At 42.4% G+C, this 19,312-nt stretch overlaps 2 protein-coding genes across 5 annotated transcripts in view; both read left to right on the top strand.

Moving 5' to 3' along the window:
* The window catches only part of socs7 (suppressor of cytokine signaling 7), an 85,323-nt gene that overhangs the window by 7,505 nt on the left and 58,506 nt on the right, over window positions 1–19,312 (top strand). Inside the window, exons 5-10 of one of the 3 annotated variants that reach the window (XR_008397094.1) lie at window positions 2,969–3,114; window positions 3,375–3,543; window positions 3,629–3,757; window positions 3,880–4,015; window positions 4,115–4,254; window positions 4,330–5,941. Coding sequence is in view for 2 of the 3 variants with exons in the window: in XM_017477649.3 (XP_017333138.1) it covers window positions 2,969–3,114; window positions 3,375–3,543; window positions 3,629–3,757; window positions 3,880–4,015; window positions 4,115–4,235 (701 nt within the window). In the remaining variant the exon portion in view is untranslated. Of the gene's footprint in view, window positions 1–2,968; window positions 3,115–3,374; window positions 3,544–3,628; window positions 3,758–3,879; window positions 4,016–4,114; window positions 4,255–4,329; window positions 6,111–19,312 lie in introns of those variants that run through there. The other 2 variants (XM_017477649.3, XM_017477650.3) reach the window with 2 other exon arrangements.
* Window positions 7,741–17,326, top strand: sp2 (sp2 transcription factor). 2 transcript variants are annotated; one of them, XM_053683242.1, is made up of 8 exons: window positions 7,741–7,804; window positions 10,224–10,300; window positions 10,985–11,734; window positions 12,082–12,301; window positions 12,548–12,832; window positions 13,407–13,587; window positions 13,914–14,107; window positions 15,395–17,326. In XM_053683242.1, the coding sequence occupies exons 1-8, from the start codon at window positions 7,798–7,800 to the stop codon at window positions 15,493–15,495; spliced, it is 1,815 nt and encodes a 604-aa protein (XP_053539217.1). In that variant the 5' UTR covers window positions 7,741–7,797; the 3' UTR covers window positions 15,496–17,326. The 2 variants fall into 2 exon arrangements, with proteins under 2 accessions (XP_053539217.1, XP_053539218.1); XM_053683243.1 differs by lacking the exon at window positions 7,741–7,804 and adding an exon at window positions 7,811–8,103.

The raw sequence follows: 19,312 nt of genomic DNA, 5'->3' as shown, positions 1-19,312 counted from the left end.
GGTGTGATGGTGGCAAAGTGTGTGTGTGTGTGTGTGTCTGTGTGTATGCTGGGGCTTCAAGGAGATTTTTTGGTCCTAAGAGCAGACTCCGACCCTCCCTTTCACTCTTCCTCCCCTACTGTCTAACCTTATGTCCCATCTATGTCTCTTGTTGTGCAAAGATGATTACAGAATATTGAGTAGCCAAATGCTCCACAGGCCTCCTATTGCATGTGTTGCCTGAATTTATAAAACTGCTTGACTATGGTTTATTTTTTGTCCTTCAAAGTGTAGGAAAAACATGCTAACGAGCAAGTTATCGATGAAGCGTACACGTAGCTTAGTGTGACGTAGCTCTGTTTTCGTTTTTTTTCAAGCCAAAGTTTTAATAAAGGAGGACCAAAAGAAAAAGAAATGATGTGAATTGCAGCCTTGACATGGTTAATCATTAGAAATGCCAGGTTGCATAACCCAGGTTTGGTGATTGTTAGATGGGTTTGTTATGAGAATTGCATCAGCTTTTCTGTGAAATGTGGGCTCTATTCCCTCTTTTCCATGGATATAGTGCCAGGACTGGAGCTGGATACTTGTTTAAAAAAAAACAAACCCCACCTTTTTAAGAACTACCCCATGTTGTCGCTGGTTTATGAGCCAATCCAGTACATACTGTGCAGGTTTGCTATTCAATAAGGTTCAAATGATACTTCCTCACTCACAACAATGACACGTAAGATCAGAGACATGAGACATGTTTCCGTTCACTTTCTTGCAGTTGCCAGTAAATGGTTCTAAGCCACCGTTCAGGGGGAACGGTGGCTTAGTGTTTCGCATGTTTGCCCTGCACCTCCATGATTGGGGGTTAGAATCCTACCTCCGCCCTGTGTGTGTGGAGTTTGCATGTTCTCCACACGCATCAAGGGTTTCATCTGGGTACTCCGTTCTCCCTCACAGTCCAAAGACATGCGTTGTAGGCTGATTGGCATTTCCAATTTGTCCATAGTGCACGAGTGTGTGCTCGTGCAATTGTGCTCTGCAATGGGTTACCACCTCGTCCAGGGTGTCCCCCGCTTTCTGCCCCCGAGTACCCTGGGATAGGCTCCCCCGCGACTCCGTGTAGGATAAGCGGTATGGAAAATAGATGGATGGTACTCTTGAGACAATGATTTATTTAAAAAAAATATGTGTGTGTATATATATATATATATATATATATATGTATGTATATATATATATATATGTATATGTGTGTGTGTGTGTGTGTATGTATGTATATATATATATATATATATATATATGTATGTATGTATGTGTGTGTGTATATATATATATATGTATATGTGTGTGTGTGTGTGTGTATGTATGTATATATATATATATATATATATATGTATGTATGTATGTATGTGTGTGTGTATATATATATATATATATAAGTGTTGTTCTCATCATATTTTAATGGTGGTTATGTTAAATTGTCATGACAACAGTATGACACCATCCTCAAGCTCTTGATGGCCACCTGTCACTGGTTCCAAACCAGCTGCCACAGAGCTGATTTTATTGGTTGTTCTGTTGTGGAAACATGCGAAATAGTTCAGCGTTATTCACTAGCACTGTGTGAGTCGAAATTGGCCACATGAGAACCCAGATAACGGCTCGCTGACCTATTTACATTGGCACCCACTTATAGAGATGTGCCGTGGCGATACAGCAGTCTGCTTGAAGTCAGGAGAAAGCCTTTAACCGAGCAACACCACAGTCAGAGTGTAACATCTCGTAGTTATGCCAGATGGTGGAACTGTGTAGTATACAGCATGAAAGACGGAGAGAGAGCGCACTCCTCCTCGCACAGAACTACAAGAGAGTTGCAAAGCGTGCTCTGTCTACCTTAGAAACAGAGACGCCCGCCCACATGCACCAAGTAACCGGCAACCACAGAGTTAGGGGAAATACATACGCGAGGTTTAAAGACAGCGCATTTTGTGGTCTGGCCTCGACGTTTAAGTATAAAAATGGGTAGAGGTTCTGCAGCGACATGGAGAAGGGGTTCATGCACTGGTTCATTTTTCAGTCTGTCGGTTGAAAAGCCTTAGAGTAGATTATATTATATTTGACTATATAGAATATATTCTAACATACAAGACAAGAGTGGGCAAATCATCAATCTCTTCAGCCCACCAGGTAAGCAAACTCCAATCTGCTTGTTCAGTTAATGGTTTGGTTGCTCCGAAACTCTACTGAGAAATGAAACTGGCAGTGTTATGTCGGACAGCTAGCTTAAAAAAAAAAAAAAAAAAAAAAAGATGCGGAAACGTACAGCTAGCTGAAGGGAAAACAATCTGTGCTAAAAACATTCACGCTTCAAGCTAGCTTCATTCATTTTGTACTTTCACACTATCCGTCGTTACCCAGATGAGGACGGGTTCCCTTCTGAGTCTGCTTCCTCTCAAGGTTTCTTCCTCATATCGTCTTAAGGAGTTTTTCCTCACCACCGGCTCGCTCAATAGGGATCAATTCACACACTTAAAATCTCCATCCTGTGTTTATATGTTTCTGTAAAGCTGCTTTGAGACAACGTCCGTTGTTAAACGCGCTACACGAATAAACAATTTACCTTACTAATAAAAATAGTCAGAAAGTGTCCTCAGATGATGTCCTCATTAGTGCACTAATGGGCAGGATTCGGTTTGCTCAACCTATCAAATCCCATGTCTGCTGGGCAATGTCAAATAAAAAAATCTGAGAGTCCAAATGGATAATCTGCAGGCTTGTGATTTGCCCACACCTACACAGTGTTATCCATCATGTTTAATGACTAACACCTGATAATGACCCATTTACTACAGTCCTCTAAGCATTATGCATCATGCGTATTCTATCTATTGCGTGTAGTAACAGTTCCTGGTAGTTTCCACCCATATTTAGCCAATAAATGAATGTCAGAAACCAAACATCTTGAATATTGGTAAACTTCTTCTTTCTGTTCTAGACGCTTTCTTCCGAGCGCTCCCTCATTCTGCACCATCACCAATCGAGACTCCGCCTCCAATGAGAGTAGCTCCACCTTCCAATGTGTGTCCTCTGAGAGGAGTCGATTCCAGCAGCTTCACAGCCAGCCTTAGAGAATTGGAGAGGGTGAGGATGTATACCTGTAAAAATAAATACATGAATAAATAATAATAACGGGTTCATGTGTATTTAAATTCTTCTGGCAAGGAGTGCCTGATGAAGGGTGATTGCTTCTTGTGTCCTAATGGGCTTCATCATACATGCAAGTTAAATGATACAATGATATCTGTGCTGTTAGTCTGAGACAGCTGAATGCGCCGTGTGAAATCAAGCGGAACAGCTTGTGATGGATACTTACGTAGGTGCCTGATCTGTCTTTCCATAAGTGTGGCTGGTACTGGGGACCGATGAACTGGGAGGACGCGGAGTTGAAACTGAAAGGGAAGCCGGACGGTTCTTTTCTGGTGCGAGACAGTTCAGACCCCCGATATATACTCAGCCTCAGTTTCCGCTCACAAGGAGTTACACACCACACACGCATGGAGCATTACAGAGGTAACCAGTACACGCAAGTGCTATGCATAAAATATGTAAAGATTCCCTCATATGCAGAATGACCTATATTTGTTTCTCTGTTCAGGGACCTTCAGCTTATGGTGCCATCCCAAGTTTGAGGACCGCTGCCATTCTGTGGTGGAGTTTATAGAGCGTGCCATCATGCATTCTAAAAATGGGAAATTCCTTTACTTCCTGCGGTCACGTGTACCTGGTAATTTTACTCTAGCGTGTTTTTAAATAGGTCTCACACGGGCTTGAAAAATCTCGCCCATAACCGAGTACACTGTGCAGATGAGATGTTGTGACAAAGGTTGTCTGGTCTCTGCCTCACAGGACTCCCACCAACCCCAGTGCAGCTGCTTTATCCAGTCTCACGCTTCTGTAACGTCAAATCCCTGCAGCACCTTTGCCGCTTCTGTATCCGACAGCTTGTCCGCATAGACCACATTCAGGAGCTCCCTCTCCCAAAGTACTGCGCGGTTTCATTCGCTCATAGTTTCACACTGATCTGTCTGAATAGTGCTACTTACCCTGTACTGAAAATGCTCTTACTTCCTTTCTGCTCCAGACCCCTCATTTCCTATCTGAAAAAGTTCTACTACTATGACCCAGAGGAAGAGATGTATCTGTCAATCAAAGGCATGCGACAGATGGCAAGTGTGGAGCAAGAGCCAGAGTCTGAGACGTAGCGGGAGAGCCATATTTGCTGTAAGTATGACTAATAGGTGTTCATTGACCAAATATGAAGAAGCAAGAATGCTAATCGAGTGTGTTTTCCTTCAGGTTTTTTCTCTGTATGGATAGCAGATGGGAGAGTGCATAGATGCTCCTGTTGCACAGCTCTGCCCCAAATTCCCCATCAGTCTTCCAGCAGAAGCCAATGGACATCATCAGAATGGCTGCTCATTGTATTAATTCAAGATGGGGTAGTGAAACGCTGGAGTACTGCCCGTATGAAACTGGCCAGAGGTGATCCGCCAGGCATTAGACTACTGGGCAGGCACAGAACTGTGAAATGAAATGGATAGAACGTTATATGTGATCTGGAGTTATGACATAAACCTCCATCTGTAGTTCATGAAAACGTTGGACTTTTTCAACCGGACACATTTGTGAATCGCTTTCCTTTGTTTTTGTTCTTTTTCTCTCTGTTCTCTTGCGGTCCCCTTTATTTGCCTGTTACCTCAACTGTAACTTCCTCAGCCTGACTGCAGGCCATCTTTTCAGTAAAAGAAAGTGAAACTGAAAAAGGCTTTGGCATTCTTCTTCTCCAACTTTCAGGGCTATACTGTCTCAGCACGGACTGGGCGTACTGTAGGAAAGAACTATAAAACTATGAATTATTCATTCATCTTCACCGACTGCCCTTTCCTGGTCAGGGTTGTGGTGGATCCGGTGCCTATCCCAGGAACACTTGGCACATATCCTGAATGGGACCCGTTGCGCAATTTGGCAGGTAGCAGGAAACCTGGAGGAAACCTATGAGAAGATGGGGACAGCATACAAAACACCACACAGACAATAACCCGAGCTCAGGATTAAACTGGGGACCCTGGAGCAGTGAAGCGGAAGTGCTACCTGCTGTGGCACCATGCCGCCTCACAAGTGAATCAATCCATTTTATATGACTCGTTGGGAAACATCCAAGCACTCGTTCTTGATGTATGTGTAATCGGTGTCTATAAAGCAATGCACAAACTACTGTGGTTAAATACAAATTTTGTATTGAACTAGCGTTGTGACTCACGTCTTAAGGGCCCGTTCACACCGGGATGTTTTTCGCCGTGTTTTTTTTTGTTGGTGTGTTCACACCCGGGCGTTAAACGCGGGGGACGCGCTGAACGAAAGTGCTAATTCACTCCCTGACAGTAGATGGCGCTTATTGAAAAGCAGAAATACTCCGGGACACAGTACGGCGCTTTAGAACTTTCCGTTTCTGACACCCGCTCATCGCTGAGAAGAAAGAAGAGAGCGTTCACACACTTTTTACGAACTGGCTAACTAAAAATAGATGTTATGTATGGTAATGTAAGGTCTTTGGTGATTTGGCCAATGCAACAAATACTTCTTTAAAGCTGAATCCTTAAGGTTCTCATTTTAAACAGTATACTCTTTTTAAACAAGTAATTCAAAGTCACAGAAATAGCATTCACATACTTACCGGAAGATCCAGATTATTAGTATTTTTTTAATCTATGTTTTTTTGGGAGGGGGTGAGGGGGTATAAGGCAACTATTGTTGTGCCCAAAAATGTTCATGTTCCTGCAAATTGATGAAGTGTTGAACATGAATAGACTTTTTTTTGTGGTCGGTATGATAATACAACGACGCAATAATGGGGCACTTAGCTATTTGATTAAGAGGTCAAGAATACTTATATGCATATATGTGCCAGGTGCGAAATAAATACAATCAGCAGACTATCCATCAGCGGATTATCATTTGCATATTTGAAAGAATTAAATGGATCGTTTAGAATATACGCCTGCATTTCATTTTCGTCCAAAAGGAAAAATATCCACAACATCATAAATGAGCCATGAGGTTCTCATCAGTTATGTTAAAGGTACATGACATTTTATATATATATATATATATATATATATATATATATATATATATATATATATATATATATATATAAAGTATTTAGTGGGTATGTTTGAATCTGGTGCTTTCAAAATATACCTTGTTAATGTGTGTAGGCAGAAGGATTTATTAGCAGTGAGCATTTTATTTCAGGAATGTCACTTATGCACTCTCTCAGTGAAATGGTGGACGCTAGTAAAGAGGTTTCAAAGAGGTTTGCATGTTGAATGCCATTGTTTTGTAATAATACAACTGAAAAATTTATGAAAAGTCGGACGTTTATTATTATTATTATTATTTTTTTTTTTACAAATGAACAATGTTTTGCAACAATAACAATAATAATAAACATGACATCAGGAAATGGTAGTCAGAAATGGTGGTGCAAATAAGTCTCAGTGTCAGTAGTGCAAGTGAAAGGTGGTACAAATAAACATTACAGAATGACACTTTCGACATAGATTTGTAAACAAAGAATTTCTTGCATGTACATTAAAAAGATTTTTAAAAAATACCGATATATTTTCTCAGTTTCCTCACCAATCGCCTGTGTCCTACCATTAGGTCACCCCACACACCTCTGCTATATATATAGTAGAGGTGTGCGAGGAGGGTAGGACACAGGAGGTTGGCGAGGAAACTGAGAAAAAGAGGACTGACCCAACTCAACCAAGTTGTATTTGGAGATTGACAGAAGACAGATAGGGTGGGAACAATCTCTTTAGTGTAGGTACCAAACCATGATCAAAAAAGTAAATGTCATCTTTCTTTAGCTCTCTCTTTAGCTCTCTTCGCTCCTCTTTCTCTCTTTATTCTTGTAGTCGCTGTGGCATTTATCATAAAGCTCTCTGCGTTCAGACACCAAAGACACCAGCAGCTCAACATTCACCGAGCTACTTGCTTGCATCTTCTTTTTCAGCTTCTTAACATTAAATAAATTTGACGCTTTGACGCCATGCGTCGAACGCCATACGCATGGGTGTGAACACCCCTATTGACTGCCATTGGGTCGTTAAATGGCTCTGAGATTGTAATACTATAATAAATAGCTGTTTGTCAAAAGGCCACAGACAAACACCAAACCGTTATGCAATGATTACCCTTAATCCACTGAGAAAGTAAACACCAAAGAGATAGCTGTACAGTGACAAAGCTTTTGAGTAGGTGAGTAAATTAATGTACAGCAGAAATGTCTGGGATTTATGGGGAAGGAGACATCCAAAGAAAAGCATCATTTGAACTGTATTCACACACAAAACTGTGGTGATCTACTAAGGTCCTGAGATCACTTATAGCATCTCTAAAGCAGCTCGAGTTACAAAATGGATGTCAATTACTTTTGATTGATATGTTCCAGCCAGTTCTAACTGGTCGAGCAGGACGTCAGTGAAATGCGCCACCGTTTATAGCCTGTCTCAGCGCCCGCCTTCTTTTACACTAACCCGCGACGTGTTATTGGTCGACTCGGCACATCGACAACCGCTGTAGTGTTTGGACACGCTATTGGTCAGATTGAAATTCAATCAGGAAGACAGCGCGCGTTGATTGGACGACACTCTGATCAATCATCCCTCCACACGCATGCGGATTGGTCGAAGGGCGCGGGGCGGGATCTGGACCTGAGCTTTACTCTTGAAGGTTTAACGGAGAGCGAATGTCGTCATGAGCGGTGGGTAGGAATTATAACGTTGGCGTTTATGTTACTATATACTTTTTAAAAAAACAACAACAAACAAACAACAAAAAAAACACCCCGTACCCTTATTTTTTTTAAACACAGAGCTGCATTATCCAGGCTAGCAAGAAATGTGTTTCAAAAATGATCTATTACACTGCAACATTCTGCACACTTCCGGAATCAGGGAGCTTTTCCGTATCAAGAGTTTATCTGGCTAGTTCGGGGCTCGTTAGCATGCTAGCTAGCTAGCCAGCACATCGCAGTTCGGGTTTGCAGTTACGCTGTTCAGAGTTGAGTTTTGTGTTTTTTTATGCATATTATTTCGGCGTCTGTTTGCTCTAAACTTAGCTGTGCGTTACATACGCTTAGGAGCGATTAAGTATGTGAGGAAGATAAGCCGATGCTGGAGCCCCTCAAGCGGCGCTAGCTCTGTTAGCGCTAACGCGTAGTCGTTAGCTTGCAGTCTGTTTTTAGCTGTTAGCGAAGGTTGGTTTATTTTCCGAAGAGGCGCTTTCACCCCTCACTGGGATGTGAGCTGTTGCAGGATTTAGTTTCTATGAAATGTACGAGTTATTATAGCTCCAGGAATTGCAGAGAGGTTGATTTACATGGCGTCTTTAATACCAGTCGTGTTGTTTATGTCGAGAATAAAACCGAGCATTGTTTAGGAAGCTTGTGAATGAATTAAGTATGTGTATTAACTAGTTAGTCTTCTCACACAGCTTCTTATCTGCCTATGAGCTGGAGGTCTGGGGGATGTGATGCTTTTTAAAAAAAATTATATATATTTTTTTAATTTTTCAGGATTTGTGCTTGTTTCTAAAACTCTGCAAAGTCCATGTGAATGAATGAGATTGTGCATGTTTATGTATTTTACATGTAACGCCTCTTTAGTAAGGTCCATTTGATTGTGAAAGTGCATGAAATTTAGTCAGTACGTGTACATGGACAACAGTATTGCTATATTAAGACGATACTCTGATTAAGAGACTAGCATGTAAACAGCGATTATCGATGGCCTTAATCCGACTAAAGTCATACTCGAAGTAAACACAAATTGAATTAAGGCGTGGAGTTTTCCTGTTTTAGTCGCGTTACAGACATGTACACACCTTAATCACACTGTTAACGTCGTGTGGGAGTTTCCACCGCATTGTGCGACAGGACACGATCACACGCGGCAGCGCTCGACCGTTTGACGGCAAACGAGAGCACGGCTGCGTCTGAAACCGCGTATTTACGTATTAAATACATGTATCTCAGCTACTATACAGTAGGTAAGTATGCGGTTTGGGACGCAGCCCACGGCTTCAAGCAGTCGTCTGTTTGCACGTACAGCGCGACAAGTAATTAACCGCACTTGAAGCTTTCGTAAAATTAAAAATGAAACACCCAAAACTGTATACGGTCCCATAATGAAGACCAACTGTATGTCGATACGTGAAATTCCGGAGGGACGGCGTGGCGCGATGACGTATGCAGATAATCCATCTATGTTCTATAACATGCAAAACAGGAACATGAAAGGAATATTCTAAAAGTGACTCATGTAAACACCTTAATCAGAATACTGTTTTATTCAGAATAAGGTCAATAATTAGATTACTGCTGTCCATGTAAACGTAGTCAGTGATGGGAAGTTCGGATCATTTTACTGACTCGGATCTTTGAATCTCGTTCAGCAAAATGAACAAATAATTTTTTTCGGGTCATTTCAGCAAAATATAATTAAAAGGTTACTTGTTCAATTCCTCAACACATGTAGTACTTACGCAAACATTGATCGCATTTGGAATAAAAAATAAACTATAAGCTAATGCAGCCAAGGCCAAATTATTAGGAATAGAAATGATCCATTTATAGTTTAGCTGGGTCTTCGGGCGATGCAGTCGGTTAGTTCACCTCACCTCTCGATCCGAGTCGTTCTTTTGTCACGTCACGTTTAGTTCGCATCTTGCGTCTTCAGGTCCTGGGGGCTGTACTTCGTGAATATCAGTGGGGATTATTCAAATGTAGACCTTAGAGACTTGATCTTAAAAATACAAATGAAAAAACAAGAGAGAGGCTGATCTGACTTAATGCACCTTTTTAAGGGAATTTTCAGGGTTCCGCAATTCCAGTTCTTGGTACACGCGATTCACCTCACCAGTTAATGACCGGGTTTAATCCAGACTCCAGTCTCCCTGAACTGTAACTGGTGACCCCTGAGCTAGTTGATGTTTCTTTTACATGAACTTCTTTGACATGAATATGGGGCTGTGCAGACAGTACTATCAAAGTCGATTAGAAGTTGTGCAGGTCAAATTTTGGACCGCATTTCTAATTCAGCATCGCCGTTTTACTATATTTTTACTTCGATTTTGACCATTTGCTAAAAGTTCTGTCTCTCTTTTTCTTTCTCCCCTCCAAGATCAAAAGGACAGTATGGCCACCACAGTTGCTGTCAGTCCCAGTGAATATCTTCAGCCCTCAACCACCACCTCTCAAGTAAGAACTCACAATTGTGCACCAACACTGTGTTTCCTCATTGGTCGGAAAAACGGTAGCTAACATAATGTAAGAAAGTACGGCTAGTTAAGTGCCTGAATACAGACACAAACAAGGTGACTGCGTGTCGGGTGCAGTTTAAGGGGCGGCTGTGGGTCAGTTGGTACAGCGGGTTGTCCTCTAATCATCGGGTTGATGGTCCGATTCCCGGCCCACGTGACTCCACATGCTGAAGTGTCCTTGGGCGAGACACCGAACCCCAAGTTGCTCCCGATGGCAAGTTAGCACCTTGCATGGCAGCTCTGCTACCATTGTTGTGTGAGTGTGTGTGTGTGTGAATGGGTGAATGAGACACAGTGTAAATCGCTTTGGATAAAAGCGCTATATAAGTGCGCCATTTACCCTTTATTTTGCTCACGCTTGTCAGTGTTGCCATGCACCCGCTTGTTCTCGTTTTTGAAAAGGTCCTAGTGATTTGTCCATCCTTTCTTTATATCCTGGCTCAAATGTGACTAGGTTGTTGAATGCTCTGACTACTTAGTAAATTTGACTGCAGGACCTCTGTTATTCAAACCTCACTGGGTGGTCTGCAGCTGGTCTTTCTGACAACTCCGCACAGGTGTAAGTTAAAACCGTGGACACGGGTCAGATTGAATGTCTGCTTTGTCGCCATCTGTTTTGTAGGATTCTCAGCCGTCACCTTTGGCGCTCCTGGCTGCCACTTGCAGTAAGATCGGCCCACCTGCCGCCCAAGCTCCGGCCAGCGCTCCACCAGCCCAGCCAACCACACGCCGCCTTCACCCCATCAAACCTGCTCCCATCGCTCCAGCTCCACCCAAAAACCTGGGCTTTTTGTCGGCCAAAGGAAATATCATTCAGCTCCCTGCAGGCGTAGGCTCTTCAGGATCCAGTCCCATCCTCCTAACTATCCAGCCCCCGTCTCGCCCAGCAGGTACAACTACTGCCAACATTCAGTACCAGGTGGTGCCCCAAATCCAGGGAGCTCAGACCATTCAGATGGTACCCCAGGGTGGACAGTTCCAGATCATCCCTGGGACCAACCAGGCGATCATCACCTCACCTGTTACAGTGCAGGCTGCTACTCCCACTCCTGCACATAAGACTGTACCCATCAAGCCATCAACGCAAAAGCGGAGGCAGAACAACGCTAACTTTACACCCACCACTAACATAATGCATCTGCCTAGTGGACTTGCTCTGCCCCTCAATGTTGCTACGGGTGAAGTGGGCACCACTCAGATTGTCACCGAGTCAGCAGCCGCCTCGCCTCGGCCAGTAAAGGGAAAGAGGGGGCGGAAGAGACTGGCTGCTGTAGTTGCTCCCGCTCCTGCTCCTCCACCAGCCTCACCTCCACCTATTGCTGAACAAGTGGAAACAGTGCTGATAGAAACAACAGCTGATAACATCATTCAAGTAGGTTCATCGTTCTCTGGTTTTGACCTTTAGAACAACTGGGGCTTTATGATTTTTAGCCCCGTTAACTTGAACTCCATCATGAAAAGGTTTTTTTTTTTTAAAAAAGTGTAAGCTGTAAAACTATTCTAAAAGCACTTGTGTACTCTCTTACTACACAAGACCTCTGATCAGGTGATGTAAAAGCAGAGTTCAGCAAGAACACTGGTAGGCATGAATAAAGATTAAACACTAGGCTGCAATTTTAAATGTGTTGTAATTCAAACATTTTTGTAAGCCCAGTTTTGTTGTGTGCTGTGAAAGCTAGTAGTTACTGATTTTTTTTTTTCTTCCCCTCCTCATGTCAGGCAGGGAACAACCTCCTTATTGTGCAGAGCCCAGGAGGGAGCCAGCCTGTGCTACAGCAGGTGCAGTTGGTTCAGCAGAAATCAGATCAACAGGTGGTGCAGATACCGCCTCAGGCTCTAAAAGTGGTACAAGCTGCATCCGCAACACTCCCCCCTGTGCCCCAGCGAGTGCCAGCCACCCCCAGTGTGCAGGTGGCTTCCTCAGAACCCACACAGGTACCTCAGCGTCTCGTTTTCTGCAGAGACGTTTAGTCATAGTGGGCGGCTGGGGTTTAGTTGATGCCAGTGACATGTCTGTAAAAAAAAAAAAGGGGTTCGTTTTCGCATCACAAAGCAAGCTGGCTAACAGCTGGTACGCTTGATGGATAATTGTATCTGGCTGTATTGTAATATGTTGTATAAATGGTTATCAGCATTTGGTGTGTTCACATTGTCAACACTGGTGTTATTTTTATTTTACAGGTACTGATAAAAACAGCTTCGGGTGAATGGCAGGCAGTACAGCTGCAGGAGACCATCGTAACCACTCCAACGACGCCCACCACCACTCCCATCACGCCGGCGATGGTGAGTAAGAAAGCCCAGCAGGGGGCACGGAAAGAGAGGACCCTTGCCAAGATCGCCCCTGCTGGTGGTGGTCTGATAACACTTAACGCGGCACAGCTCACTTCAGCAGCTCAAGCCGTGCAGACCATTAATATCAACGGCGTTCAAGTACAAGGAGTTCCCGTCACCATCACCAATTCAGGGGGTGAGTAGGAGTTCGACTGACCCATGTATGGTCACAGTAGGCTTTCTGCGAACAATGTATTCTCATATCATTCGAATTTCACGTTATCCTATTATCCTCTTATTCAGATGATTAATAGTAGGAAAGATGAATGTTTATGATTAACGTTTATAATCATCAGGTGTGTTTTAGATTTGTTGAATGTGTATACATCTTTGCACCACCAAAATGTCATTGTGCCTTAGCTTGGTGAATTCATGAAATAAAACCTAAAATCAAGTTTGTTACATTTGGAATTAAAGGAAACGTTTGTCACTAAAAAAAAATAATTAAAAAATAATAATTTTTTAAAGTGAAATCAGATTTGTGTTTTTCTGGACCAGAAAATGTAAACAGAAGCTTTTAAAATAAAGACGTTACCCGAATCCATTGCAAGGCGGTACTGTGCAGTTGAAGTTTTCCAAACGTTTGTTGTATAATTACTAGTCTAGAAACGCTTTTCAGCATTTATCTAGCGCGAGAAGTTCCTGTAGTGTAATCTGTATTATACGTTCTGATACAAGCGCCACATCTGCCTGATTTGTTTGGCTCCCAGGACAGCAGCACCTGACAGTACAGACGGTCCAGGGAGGTGGGCTACAGCTGGGCAGCATGCAGACGCAGGACCAGCCGCTGAAGGTGGAGCAGACGCTTACGCTTGAGCTCCAGAGCCAACCGGGAGAGAAGAAACGTCGCATGGCATGTACCTGTCCCAACTGCAAAGATGCAGAGAAAAGGCAAAGCAGACCCTGATTACATTAATAGGAGCAGCTCAGAAGGCTTTTAACCTTGTTAAGATGATCATAGCATTACTTTTAGATGAGCTAGAGGTGGAAGGGGAATGCAGCATCCTCTGGGTGTTGTCAGACGGGGAGATCTTAATTGAACTGGATGTTTGTATTATAATATTCTGTCTGAGTGGACTGTTCAGAGAATATCCTGTTTGTTTGACAGAATAGTAAGAAATATCTTTGCAGCTCTGACTCTGTTCATGGCACTGCTTTAGTTTGTTGGTATCTAGACTGATCGCCACTCGTTTAACTCTTTGTCTTGGCTTCTGTAGGCCGGGTGAGGTTGGGAAGAGGAAGCACATCTGCCACATAGTAGGTTGTGGGAAGACCTTCCGGAAGACGTCCCTGCTGCGAGCGCACGTGCGGCTCCATACGGGGGAGCGGCCTTTCACGTGCAGCTGGGTCTTCTGTGGGAAAAGCTTCACACGCAGTGACGAACTCCAGAGACACGCCAGGACACATACAGGTACAATACAGTTTATAAAAAATATCAAAGTGGGACTGCAATTATAGTTCTTCAGAAAATCAAACCTATTAGAATCATGAATATTTCTCCTATGAAACGTCTATAGGGTTTTGTATAGTAAACACTTCATCACCAGCCTGTGTGTCCTACCTTCCTTACACGAGCCATTTCTACAGGTTATATCAATTGTATTTACGTAAGTTTTCATCTATATTCGCTCACTATGGGTAGCTACATCCACCCGAGAACAAAATCAGGCCTGTCACAGCAAGACCATGCGAATGGTCATGTGCATCTTAAACTGAAAGCTCAATATTGCCGGTTAGAAAGTTGAATAATGTACGATTACAGTTTATAAACAGTAGAGCCATTAGAATTATTGACAGTCACTTTTAAACCTCGGAGGAACATGGACTTCATTATCAGACAGTGTGCTGTACCTTCTTAAAAGCTGGCAAAACCACACGACAAGATACAAAGTCTGGGGCGGCGATGTTCAGTGTAGTTTACACAAACAAGCAAATTGAACCAATTAAGCGTGTGTATATTAACAAGCTATGTTTTGTACTCCTTATTTAAGGTCCGCGGTCCGCGAGCTCGCATCAGTGGGAGGATAAAATCGCATGGGCGGGAACTCGGCGTTGATTATAGATCGCGTTTAGAATGCGCTGTGCTGTACATATAAACCTTGTTGATCATTTATGCCCATAGTCTGTTCATCTATACCGACATATATCTGTAACACGCAAGGTCGCGTGAACTCTTATAAGGGTCGCAGTAAGAAATATTCCTGGTGGAAAACATGAACGAAATGGAGTTGTTAGGAACCCCTGAGGCCGCATTTCAGACTTGCCATCCTTTACACATTTCGTACTCCGTATCAGCCGAGTAATAATATCAGATAAGCCAATCAGCATGTGAATCTAGAATGATTGACAGTTGCACTTTATATATTGAGCGTATAGTGAGCATCTAACAGTAGTCTTTGTGCTGTGATGAAGTATGAGACATATTTGATACTGGTGAATTTGTTCAGTTGGCGTTTTATGCATTGAGGAGAATCACGGTACATAGAATTTTATTTTCTTTGTCTCTTGCTTTCTTTATGGGTTGTTGTTGTTGTCCCCACAATTGTATTTAACTGTAATTATGACTGTAGAACTTATCTACAAAGCTTTGTAGGTGTTCATACTTGACTTGTAGAGTTTTGCTGAGGCTCTTTAATCCATTATATTACTCTGTGTGTGTGTTTGTTTGTTTGTTTATTTATTTATTTATTTATTACAGGAGACAAGCGCTTTGAATGCGCAAAGTGTCAGAAGCGATTCATGCGGAGCGACCACCTCACGAAGCATTACAAAACGCATCTGAACACAAAGAACTTGTGAACGTACGCCGGCCGAAGGTTTAAAAAACAAACAAACATTCTTAAAGCAAACCCTTTCCCTGGGAAGGAGCAGGGATCGAGTCAGGGTGTTCACGGAGGAAAATCCCTCCCCTCGTCCACATCACGCTCACGGCGTGTTCTAGTCCAGGCCCTGTGGCGTAGTCGATCCAGACGAGCGCTCACTCCTCTCGTGTCTCATTTTCAACTCATCTCATTCGTCATAGGAGGGCTGGCCATAAGGATCCAGAAAGCGACAATAGGTGTGTAGTTTGGGAATCCCTGAGTGTTTGGGTCAGCTTGTTCTTCTCCTAGCAGGAAATGAAGTGCGTGTCGTGTGTATCTCGGACATGAATTGCTGCAGCACCAACAAGTACTCCAGCCGAGAAGCTCAGTTTTTCCTCCAAAGTATTCATTTCCGAGCAGTTTTATGTGTTTTATTTTATTGAGCCTTTTGACCGGTGTGTAGCAGCTCATGGTCAGCTTTTATCACGTAAATGTTTGCTTATATTCAAACATATATTTGTACAAATGTAAATGCTTAGACTTGCTCTATACCCCAGCCAAGGTGTTTTATTTTATTTTATTTTTATTTTATTTTTTTCCCCCCAGCCTTGAAAAGTTTGAAATGCTCTAACCCTCCTTACTTTAACACGTATAACATTTTTAACAGCCGTTTAGAAAGAATATATTTTGCTGTGACTGGACAATCACGTCTCGAGTGTGGAAGAACAGTCGATGGGCGCCAGTTAAGAGGCCGTGGATTTGAAAACTGCAGAAACCTATACAGAAGATAGCTGTATTTAAAAGACAGAAGAATAGCTTAGTCATGCAATTATTTAGATGGTATGTTCTGGAAATTTTAGAGTTGATTTATAGAATCTGATATTCAGATGTGGGGAATTAGGTAAAAAATAAATAAATAAATAAATACGGTCACCTTTTGTCTGTAGAAATATGGACTTATCTTTACAAACGCGAGACACCGTTAGAGGGAGATGAACTTGATGACTCAAGCCAAATCCAATTATATAATACAGTACAGTTTCATTAGGAAGACTTACTTTTGACATACAGTCTGAGAAATACCCAAGAGCTTTGGAATTTATTCCAGTCAGGTCTATATCAATGTTTAACGTGCAGATTCGCAAAAGTGCTTTAAGGAGAAAGTGTTTGTGCATAGGTATGTTTGTATTGTGTCTCTGAATACATGCGGGCGCATCTTAGAGACCGTAAAATGTAGGATATTTGTTACACAAACGGGTGTATCGGCTGCTCTGGCCAAACCTGAAAAATAAGGTCTGTGTATATTGTATATGAGCAAAAAAAAAAAAAAAAAAAGAAAAAAAAAAAAGAGCGAGACGCTGTATAGTTTCATTCCTGTACTACACAAGCCTATTAGATGACCCTTTTTTTTTTTTTATCAATTTAATGTTGCCTTAGAAAGCTTCACACACCCTATTTAAAGAGATTTCTGTCTAATGAAATGGAACTGCATTCGTAGATTTGCTTTATCTTTTGTCTAACTTGTATTATGAAATACAAACTTTATGTGCACTGACCAAATTCAGGGTTTTACTTTACTGGTTAAGTCTAGTCGTTGTGTTGTTGACTTTGTCAGAATTGTGGGAAAGAAAGAAAGAAGAAGGAAGAAAGCCCTATTTTTTGTCTTTCCCAGATAAATCCTGCACCTAAAATCCCTGTCTCTGAACGCTGAAGCTGGGTAACTCTTTCTATAACTGTGGAGGTGCTTAAACGGGAGAGCTCGCTACTTTACTTTTTCTACAGTCAGTCCTTCAATCTTTCCCAAACTGACAATAAAGAGTTCAAATGACTGCTTGTTGCAGCGTGTCACTGCAAGTGCCCGAAAAGAAATACAACCTAATATTTAATGATCATTCAGAGTATTCATTTGCATATTCGAGCATTTTTTTAATGATGCTATGATTACCAGAAAAGCCCTTATCTTATTTTACCATCGCTGTGGGTTATTACTCCTGTGACAGATGTTTATCTTGAAATCATAGCTCATCAGGGTTTTTTTCTTTCTTTTCTATACTGAGGTAAGTTTATTCAACTTTAACTAACCACAAGAACTGTATGATCCAGTGGCTTAGTTAAGTATTATGATGCCTTCGGTTTTTGAGCACTTCTTATTGTATTATAGATTTAATTTAAAATAGATTCAATGTAAAAAAAAAAAAAATTTTACTTGTATGGAAAAACCTGTAATCTCTTCGTTATATTTAACGAACCTTTACGATTAGTATTCGGTACTCTGTGAAGCACCTTTTGCAGCAGTTACCCAATTCTCGGGTAAGACTGTACAAGGTTTGCACATCTTGATTTGAGCAGTTTCTCCCATTCTTTCTGGCGGATCCTCTCAAGCTTAATCAGATTGAATGGAGAGCATCTGTGAACTACAAACTTCACATTTCTCCCAGATGTTCCATGGGGTTGAAGTTTGGGCTTTGGCCGGGCCACTCAAAGACATTCGGACTTGTCTGGCGTCTTGGCTGTATGCTTCGGGTCACCGTCGTGCTGAAAGATGAACTCCCTGTTTTGTGCAGTCTGGTGCAGGTTTTCTTCAAGGACCCTCTCCTTATTTGGCTGTAATAATCATTCACCTCGGTTGTGACCAGTGTCTTCATCCCTGCCACTGAGAAGCACCCCATAGCATGATGATGCCACTACCACGCTTCACCATAGAGATATTACCAGTGGATGAGCAGTATCTAGTTTTCGCCAAATGTAGTGCTTCGAGTTCTCCTCAGCGCAGAGAATGTTCTTCTCTAGATATGTGATGGTGGGGGAATTTTCCCACCAGTTAATCGACGCGTGATAACACTGGTATCACCTGGTTGGGTGGGGGGGGTCATTGCCGCTTCCCCCCCCCCCCCCCCCCCCCCCGCTTTTAAATTGCTTATGAATCCCCGTGCGCATTTCACTTCCGCTTTCGATTAGCGGCAACTTGGGGGCGCCAATTGCTGGTGCGTTGTCGGGCATCCCGCCTCGCTCTTCTGGTCAGTCAGCTCGCCTCGCTCTCATCACGTGACGAATGAAATCTGACGACTTCTGATCTGTGCTGCGACTTCTCTAACTGAACTAAATTATTTTTATTACTATTAAAAAAAAAAAAAAAAGCAGTATGACAGTAGGGACGGTGCTGCGATGGGCAAGTGATGTAACAGGTGTGTAGCCGAACACCGTGTAACACAGACTATCGCAGCAAGCCTATCTGAGTGTCATTTCGAATACCTGCCATATGCCTCTTACTCAGGAGTGGCTTCTGTCTAGCCATAAAGGTCTGATTACTGAAGTATTTCTGTGAAGGTTGTCCTTCCAGTAGGTTCTCTCTGCTGGAAGACTCGCTCACCAGACGGCCGACTCTAAAAAGAGTCCTGGTTGTTCCAAACTTCATTCATTTCACAATGATGGACTCGGTTGTGAGTTGGGAACGTTCAAAGCTTTAGAAATGACAGATCTATGTCCTGTCACAGTTAGGTCGTGTAGGTCTACGGCAAGTTCCTTGAACTTCATCGCTTGTTTTGTTTTTTTCCTGCCATGTGCTGTGCCTTTCTAAATCATGTCCGGTCGATTGAATTTGCCGCAGATGGACTCCAGTCAAGTTCTAGAGACCTCTCGATAATCAAAACAAATGTAGTGAAAGGAATCAATGTACCTAAGTTCAATCTGGGGTGCTTTTACCAAGGGAATATAAATGAGCAAAGTATATATATTTTATGTAAAATATAATAATTAGTTAAGTGAGATTTCATTTTAACACTTAAGCCTTTGCTTTATTGTGTTCTATTGTGTGT

This window comes from Ictalurus punctatus, chromosome 10 (assembly GCF_001660625.3).
Source record: "Ictalurus punctatus breed USDA103 chromosome 10, Coco_2.0, whole genome shotgun sequence".
In the NCBI taxonomy this organism is placed as follows: domain Eukaryota; kingdom Metazoa; phylum Chordata; class Actinopteri; order Siluriformes; family Ictaluridae; genus Ictalurus; species Ictalurus punctatus.
This window is presented reverse-complemented; position numbering and strand designations above follow the sequence as displayed.